This window comes from Diadema antillarum, unplaced genomic scaffold, assembly GCF_040938485.1.
Source record: "Diadema antillarum isolate AM-2024a unplaced genomic scaffold, OU_Dant_1.0 seq00001251_RagTag, whole genome shotgun sequence".
Taxonomy (NCBI): domain Eukaryota; kingdom Metazoa; phylum Echinodermata; class Echinoidea; order Diadematoida; family Diadematidae; genus Diadema; species Diadema antillarum.
In genome coordinates, this window is record NW_027272037.1 from 370,039 (window position 1) to 379,546 (window position 9,508).

At 41.2% G+C, this 9,508-nt stretch overlaps 1 protein-coding gene across 1 annotated transcript; it reads right to left on the bottom strand.

The window, feature by feature from the left end:
• Positions 1-1,146: 1,146 nt before the first annotated feature.
• Positions 1,147-3,595, bottom strand: LOC139745305 (serine/threonine-protein kinase 35-like). The gene is made up of 2 exons (XM_071655702.1): positions 2,393-3,595; positions 1,147-1,579 (listed from the first exon to the last, which is right to left on the bottom strand). Exon 1 carries the CDS (start codon positions 3,593-3,595, stop codon positions 2,408-2,410), a length of 1,188 nt encoding a protein of 395 aa, XP_071511803.1. The 3' UTR covers positions 1,147-1,579; positions 2,393-2,407.
• Between the last annotated feature and the right edge of the window lie 5,913 nt (positions 3,596-9,508).

Sequence of the window (9,508 nt, forward strand, 5' to 3'; positions counted from 1 at the left end):
ATATGACTACAAAATGCTCTGCACAATGTCAAATCTAAGAATTCCGGTATATAAGTGAGAGTTTGAGAGAAAGAGGGAGAGAGGGGAAGAGATACATGTATACGCAAACGAGTTTAAAATGCTTGATTACGCGTATTCGATAGTCTACATGCACACCTGCGTATGGCTTACAGAGAATGATATAAAACATGACGTTGCCGAAATGGCGAATAAAATATGGATAATGTCAAAACTGTATGGAACATGCTAAATGCTATACCTAGACCGAAGAGAGACCATGTTTATCCATGTAACTTTTGTTCGTGCTCATGACCGATGTTTGTCCATGTAGGACAAAGCCTTATGTACATGTATTGTTGGTAAAATATGAAAAAAATCTAGTTCAGTTTCAATAGAAATACAGTAATTTTAAATACTGAGAAATAAAAAGCAACTGAACTGAAAGAAACATTACAACCTTTGAAACATGACGTGAAAAAAGCCCTAACTTTTATAATACGTATGAGAAAAAAAAAATGAATTATGTACACTTGTATATGTAAAATTGCAGTTCGTGTAGTATAGAATGAAGATAGGTAAAAATGATAAAGTAAAACTACTGACTACTGCCTCCTTCTAGGAGAGTAAGGAAACATGAATATAACATAATATATTCGTCTGGACACTTCGAATGACCGTTATCATTTACTGATTCTATGTACAGAATATCGGCAAGATTATGTATACATGTCAACCCACCCATTTGCGGTACAGATTTCTGCACTACCGGTAGAAGCTGACATTTCATAAAGTTTAGTGTACACAATTACAATCTACAAATGTACAGTGTATACACTGCATTGCACACATGTGTACATGTAATACTACTGTACATGTAACAAATCATGAATACAAGCTAGATTTGATATGCTACATTAAAAACTATTGTAGTCATACCCTCAAACACACAAACACAATCGCCTTTTCATCTGCCTGTTTTGATGAAAATTGATGTTTCGAGAGTTTACAAGGTCTTCGTGATAATTTCAAAACACGATGTTATGTTCAGTGAATACACAGAATTATACGTATTTCCATTATGTTCCTTGCAAAAGGAGTCATACGAAAATATGAAAACATCACGCAATTTGCTCATTAGGTATACTTTTCTAGCTCTTCACCATCACGAGATCATTTGGCTATGTACAAGAGAAACTCTGAAACCTTACAGAATCAATCGGTGAACGAGACGAGATCGTAGAAGAAGCCCCCTTGTTTTGGGGAGACACTCCTTTCAAGTAGCGCGTTATTTCCGTCTCGTTGCCATGGAGACGACCATCGTCTGCTGCCAAATTTGAGAACAACGCTGGGTGATTAGCGCGGAGTTCTCGTGGTACAGTGTACAGTAGTGCATGCGTGACTTGTTCTTTCGCAAAGTTGCCAGACTGTCTTTTCTCCTTGTTCTGCTCCGTTCCTCAAGGAAAAGCCTCTTTCATGGTCACATTATTTAAGCGTCCATCTTTCCTTGTCTGTGAATTGACGTCAATCAGCTCTGAGGTGCGACGGTTTTCCAATTTCCTTGTTGGATCTGAAATTGTGTCTGAAAGAAAATGACGAGGAATATACAGTTGTACTTGCTTTACATACAGATCGTAATACATTAATTTACCATCAACGTGGTCACCTGTGGGACTTTTCAAAGATGAGACTAAGGCTATGTACACTGTATGTAAACAAGATGTAAGTGTAGATATCTAATGTGAATTGCAAGATGATAAGAAGAAGGAACCTGCATATAAATTGCATTGAAATTTTGATACTTTGTTATTAAAAGTACAATTTGTAGACATCAAAGTTAGTAAAATTTGGTCTTAAACTGCATCACAATAAACGTTGATAAGAAGTTTTATGAATAGAATGCACAGTGTGCATGCAACAATACTTATCTACAATGTAGATGTGAACATATTATTTTGTACAACCATCACAATGAAAGACAAAAAAAAATGTTTACGTTGCATTCTTTTTTCTGAATTCCTTGACAAACACGATTGCTGTCTTCAAGGTCATGTACTGCGTGTACATATTGTGTATCAAAATGTTTGTATACGATGTTCAAGATGTACAATTAACATAATGGATACGCATGAATTACTTTTGTCTTCAATATGCAAAATAATTAGCCCCAAAATAATATTTTTCTAAGAAAACACAGAATTACTGAGGCCTGAATTGCATCAGCTATTTGAGACGTCGTTGTATGACAGATGTCCATCTTTATTGATGACAAGTTCGCATAATAGGTTGAATGTAGGCCTACACTGTACTTGAAAATATCGAGTGATTTGTGAAGTGACATGAGTGACCTTTGTTTGGCGGAAACATAAGCAGTAGGATGTAAAGAAATACTTACAACAGATGGTGTCAATCAGTTGGAAATCTTGACAGATCTGCTCCTCCTCAGATAGTTACTGGCCCTGATGGAAGCCTTGCGGATCAGGCTGGTCTTTCCCGCGGTCGGCGATGGCGGCTTGATGACGGACGCCGAACACATCCTCGGCATCTGCGGGGGTGATGCACATGGGTTGAACATGGCCGGAGCTGCAGCCCTCTTTCTCGAACTCGCCCTCCGGAGCAGCGTCGACTTATGGTTGTTCGATGACGAGGACGATGATGCTTGCTCTTCCCCAACGTGTCGAATCGTCTCGCACGCAGACAGCATGTGGATTACCCCGTTGGCTGGTGGTCGCGCCTCCGGGTCGATGAGAGTCATCCGACGGACAAGGCTGCGTAGCTCCGGGCTCAGCTTGCGGTGGATCTGCCGGTCTAGGCACATGCTGGGGTTGGTCTTGATGAACCTGCCGATGGGAACGGCTCCATACCCAGGAAAAGAGACATGTGCAGCTATTATGGCTGGTTCGTTCTTGTCCTTACCCTCCAGAACCGAGTGCTCTCCCATGGCGCTGATTATGAGTCCAAGCATGAAAATGTCGGCCATGGTGTTAGCCTGGCCTGGATGTCCCCAGCCATCGTCATAAGCCTCAGGAGGGAGGTGAAACTCGAGACTCTTCGGGAGCTGCCCATCGGGCTGGTAGTCGTCGTCGGCGGCTGGCCCGCACACCTGGGTAAGACCATAGTCCCCTACCTTTACAACAGCCTGGCCCTTGGTACCTTCCACGACTAGAACGCTGAAAGGAGTAAGGGCGTTGTGCGCCGTACCATTCGAGTGAAGATGTTCGACGGCATTCGCGAGTTGGATCATCAACGACTTGTAGGCCTGATCGTCCAGTCGCTCGTTTCGACTGAGGAGGTACTCGTTCAGGTTGAGAGTATTCTCCCCGTACAGCTTCCACACGGTACACAGGTACATGCTCTCCTCTTTTTCGTTCAGCTGATGCAAAAAGGCAGCCTTGATCTTCATCAGGTTGTTGTGCTGGGGTAGTTTGAGTACCATTTTGCGGTAATACTGCTCCAGGACCCATTTGGCTTTTCCTCTTTTCGATACGGGAACCATTTTCCCCATTCTCTCCTTCCCGTTTATCTTCCTCTCTCGGAGGTGATGTTCCGTGCCGAAGTAGCCGGCACGAATTTTCTCTCCCTCGATGTACCTAAACATGATGCGACTTAATCGTAATACGTAATCCAGAGAAGATATGCCACGAAAAACAAAATGTCTCACACTAGCAAACAGGTGAAATTTCAGTTGAGAAACAGCAGTGTGATGATCGACTGCAACGAACGGCGTGTTGTTTACAAACTCGAGCGAGAGAACGATTTAAAACCGAGAACGAATCGCACGGGCAGATTCGCTAAACTGTCTGGCGTACGTGTCACTCTCCCTCCGTAAGCGGAAATCTGCCAAAGTGACGCATGAAACTGTGCGGAAGTAGTTCTCTTTGCTCTTCCTGAAATCGTCAATAAACACGGAATATGACTTAATTCCCCTGATTTGTCCAATTATCTACGACGTAAATTCAGCATCATGTATCGAACACAACGAACGTGCCAGAGCATGACAAGTCCGTGTCGTACACTAAATATGGATCCAAGCTTCTTTTTTTACTACTCCGCAAACGGCTAAACGAAAGCGTGTAGTAAAAGCACGAGGGCTTAGCGACAGTGTGTATAGATGTAGATTCAAATACAGCGCCTCGGCGGAGGTCGCATGAATTGACACCACACAGGGTCTATTGTGCGGCCAACGGAAGTCGCTCATTGGTCGCTTGGGGATCGGGCAAACGACGCGGAGGTCGAAGTGCAGTCTATTGTTCGGCAAATCACCTAGACACGGGAATACAATACCTTTACCAGGTGCTCGTCTGTTCCAACTTCCATTCATTGCTTTAGACTCGATTATCATCAAGAGGCCACTAGAAGAAATTGCACGTTGACTTTTTCGAGCAAACTAGTTTTCTACCCAAAGACCTTGAATTTCTGATTATTTGAAAGCAAATCAATACAACCAGTAGAGCAGTGCAAACGGTGCTGATGTTACCACAATCAACACACTTACGACATTGTTAATTCCATTATCATACATAATTTCTGACGATGTGTCACGCTGTTTCATGGAAATCTACGCACTTGGCCTACACGTATGTTGTAGGCCTACTAATAGGGCCTAACCTACTTTGTATTTCCCAATAAAATAACTTGATGAGCAACTGCAAAGGAAAGTTTGTGCCAGTCACAAGCGCTAAATCATCATATCCTCCCGGTTCCTGATTCATCGAAGTGCTACAAGCGAGCTACTAAACACAGTACATAAAGGGGATCTATGACATCTATTCTTTTTCCTGATGTCAAAGTCATGTTTAACATGAGACTATAACAGAAATTACCTCCGAGGAAAACATTCAATTTTCTGCCAAGATGGGGCACTGATTTATATTCTCCTTTGATTTCTCCGACTCTTTCACGAGAAATTAAAGCAAGAAAACTATATAAATCGTAACAGAGCGCAACATACACATTCATACATCAACAACCATTGCTCTCCTTATATTCCAATGCTCTATACTGCATGATACAATCATAATTTGGTGATGGGGTAAACTGAATGTTTTTGATGCCCCTACTTTACCACCTTGCAACAGCTCATTGAAATAAAACACGGTAAAAGTAGACCTAATTCTGCCATCCATCATAATAATGAATAGTTTCCTGTATCAAATCGCGTCTTGATGACTGATTTCACAATGACCACTGTACATTATAGGTCGATGCCCTTATTAATCATTACATCCAGTCACAATGTTGCACACCACTATGAAAGGATCATAACATGTGATACGGTTATTGGTCACCTGATTGTATCATTTCTTCAGTGTTTGAACGTCCCTGTTCAGCGTTTTACAGACTTTAAAACAAAATATTTCATTTCAAGTTCATATGGGACAACAACCTCTGCTCATTTCCCCCGAATACCAAAGACGAACCCTCTGTACAGTACACAAAACAAACGAAACAACCTTTGCTATGATTGGCATCGCTGAGTAAAGATATTATTCCGTTTATACACTTATTTTCTATCATTGATCATAATATAGTGTGAACTGTTATAACTTTTTTTTTCTGGAATGTTAAATTTTCATGGACTTTATCAAAAATTTTCGCATCGAAAACAAATGCGTTCAGCGTTTGCAGACTTAAAGAAATCTTTACCCCTTTCACCCCATAACAAAAACAAAGTCTTTTAGGACCCCTCTGTAACTTATACCAAGTAGACAAGAAAACTTTATCATGATTGACACCGTTGAGTGAAGCTTTCTTCCATTTATAGTTATTTTCTATATATTTACAGTGTCATATAACATACTGTTTTCTGTTAATTTTCATTTACTTATGTCAAGACCGTTCGTATCGAGAGAAAAAAAAATGCATTCAGCGTTTGCAAGCTTAAAATATCGTATGTTTCAAGTTCATATGGGACGACAGTGTATACCTTTCCCACAAATACCAAAGACGAAGGTTTTGTTTTAGAACCAACGAGACAACTTTTGCTATGATTGACACCACTGAGTAGAGCTTTTCTTCCCTGTATATATAGGGCCTACTTATTTTTCAAAATACGGTGAGAGACTTTTTTTTCTGCAATGTTAAAAGGGCATTGTACCGGTTTTTTATCTTTTTATATGTTGTTCTTTTAATTCTAAAAGACCCAGCGGTGAAAATAGAATCAAAATTTCATTACGATTTAGCCCGTAATTTCATGTTAAAAATTGAATTTTTTTGGCGAGAATTATGCTAATGAGCTGACGAGCCCGGATGTCGTGATGTCACAGGTGCCAAACCTTATGTGTGCTCGCTTGAGAAAATACGGGTGCGTTTTGGGTTTTCCTTCAAGCTGACATCATACATGTCAAAGCAGACAGATATATCGATCGATGAAATCGGCGGCTTGATATGTACGTCTACTACACCATGGACCTACATGCTCTGCTGGCGGCGCGGGTGGCCGCGCCGCATCTGCCAAACCGCAGCCATTTGTGTGGTGCGATCGATAATCGCGCTTGTGATGTAGATTTGTAACGCATGCAACGTTACATAGCGATATCACCGCACACACGGTACCTAACTCGTCCATGGTCGTCGGCAATCTACAATCATGCCGTTGTGCCAGGCAGTATTTTGCCGAAATAGACGTAAAGGATCCTCACCTAAGTCTTTTTTTGCCATACCGGATCCACTGAAAGAGAGGGAAAGGTGCTCAATATGGCTACGAAACATCGGTAATCCAAAATTTAACATCAAGTCGTATCAGTATTCAAAATATCGCGTAGTGTGTGAGGACCACTTTGAGCCCACCGCATTTGAAGAAAATCGCACAGCCACTTACCTCGGCTACAAACCCCCCAAGAAAACCCTCAAATCTGATGCAGTCCCTACCATATTCGAGCACAAACAATATGGAGGCTCGGCACCCCGACCCTCGACTTCCAGAAGGGAGATCAAGAAGGAGCGTAATGAGGTAGGCCTAGGCCTATGTCTAACTGTTATTAAGGACCAGGAAAAATCCTTTCTTGCAATTGTATGAAAGAAACTTATGGCAAACCACTAAAGCCAGAGGCCCTAGTCTAGGCTAGGGCTAGCACGTTGGGGCTGGTTGCAAGGGCTATGCCTATCGTTGCACCGTATCATTTTAGTATCAAATAGAACTAGTCTATAGCCTGAATTTTTAGTTTCACGTCAGAAGGTAAGACCTAGCAGTTAGCAGAGACTCCAACCCAAAGCACCTTCTGATCTGGAGATTCTCCCGCCTGAAACCCCCAGCAAACGGGAGACTCCAAGTCGATGTGTGCGAATCGCCAAGTTCCTAGGCAGGGTTCTAAATGCTCTCTGGTGCTATCTAGCTAAGGCTTGTTTTTTCAACATACAATAGCAATAAGTAAGAAATCCTTTCCAACGGGAGACACAGAGCCAGGGCGGGAGAAATTAAATCTCAAGCGGGAGAACGGGAGAATTTTGCAAAAATGGGTTTTCGGCGGGAGATCTCCCGTCGAAAACGGGAGAGTTGGAGTCTCTGAGTTAGCCTGTTAAATTTCTAACTGTTAGTAGTGTTACTGGTACAATGATTCTTAACGTTAGATCTAACAAATCAATTGTTACTAGACTCTAGACTCTAGGCCTAACTGCTAGCTAACCGTTAGAACTAAGATTTAATAGAATCTACATCTAACAGTTACCTAACAGATCTAGGCCTAGATTCTAGTAGGTCTATAGAACTAGTAAACGTTGTGGTGTTGCCGAGACGGCGTAAGGAAAGCACGTCTGTTCTAACAATTACCCCGGTAACGTCAGGCTACAACTTGTGAAGTTGTTTTTGTTAACGGTTACAAAACTCAAAGACTCTAGCGTTATAACGCTATTTACCGGTAGATCTAAACGTTAACTTGTTAATGTTACGGCCCTAACTCAGTGTTAGATTCTAACTGAGAGTCTGAGTGTTGAATGTTAGATTCTAACATGGATGTAAATTTAACAAACAGCTAGACGGTCTAGACTACTATTATTACCGTTAGACAGTCTAATCTAACGCTAACACTCATACAGTTAGCTGTGAGAATTTTACAACGATAAGTCGACTAACGTTAGAAAGCGTCTGATCTAAAAACAGTACACGTAATAGTACCGGTTAACGTTAGCCATTTAGTTACGGTATTAGTTAGAATCTAGGCCCTATATAACGTAACAGATCTAACGTTATACTGTGCTAGATTCTCATCGTAGGTAGGCCTAGATCTAAGTAACGCTCAGTTTAATTCAGGTACAAAATAGGGCCTAGGCCCTAATTAACGTTAGTATTGACATAGGCTCTGTCTAGCTCTAACAAACCTAGATGTTTAACGTTAACTCTAACCTGCAGCTCTAACCTAACCGTTACTGTACAATACACTGTAACAATAGGCCTACCATGATAGTGTTAAAATAGACCTAATGTTAACTGTTAGACCCAACTTCTAACGTGTTAATGTTACCGTTTAGGCATAGATAACGGGTTTGGGTTAGGCCCTCACGTTAACTTAATCGTTGCTGTTACACTCTAAGTGTAACGCCACGGTTAGAGAACACATGAACTATCATCCCTATAATGACATGTTAACAGTTAGGGCGGTCTAGTTAGACTTCCAGAGTCTCTAACGTTAGAACTAACGTTAACCTAGATTCTTTGTAGACTCTATCTACATAGACCCTACTTGCCAACATTTTCATTTGAGAAAGCGGTAGAATCCAGGATGCCTATGCGAGCAGCGCTAGCTTGAATGCTAAAGAAATCATTCAAAAGCGGTAGTCTACCGCCAAATAAGGTAGAGTTGGCAAGTATGTATCTAAATTCACATTGACAATAAGTTTCTACTATCTAGAAGAACCTGTAAAATGTTAAGGAGGTTAGCTGTATTGTGTACGTGAGGCATACGCCGCCTGCTACATGTATTTGTACTGTAGGCCCTGGCCTAGCGGTTAGCATTATTATTTGTTTATTGTTATTTTCTGTGATAGGCCTACACTGTCGAAACGTGACACAATATGTAATGTTAGGCCTATTCTGTTAAAATGTTCAGTATCTTTTTATGTCACTAGTTAGAAATGAGCGCTTGGGTTTATTATTATTAGAAGTGGAACTAGAATACGTAGGCTAGATCTATCTATTAACGGTCGGTAGGATTCCTATACTATAGGCCCTTAATATAAATAGGCCTAACTGTGGTCAGTGTTACTACAATACTAGATATAGATAGGTTCTAGACCATCTACATCTGGTAGTAGATTTCTATTCAGTAGTAGTACTAGTAGTACATTAGTACGTAAGAGACGTCTAGTGTACTGACTAGTTGTAACAACGGTACCTACAGGTAGGCCTAGTAGTAACATTTACAATAGTAGTAACGTTAGGCCCTAAGTTAGGTAATGTTAGAATCTAATGTTTGCGGCAGAACCTAGGCCTAATTAGGGCCTACCGCGAACCATGATATTCGTTTAGTTGATAGGGTGTCACGGCAAGTCCGTAACACCCAAAAATAGCAGTGGT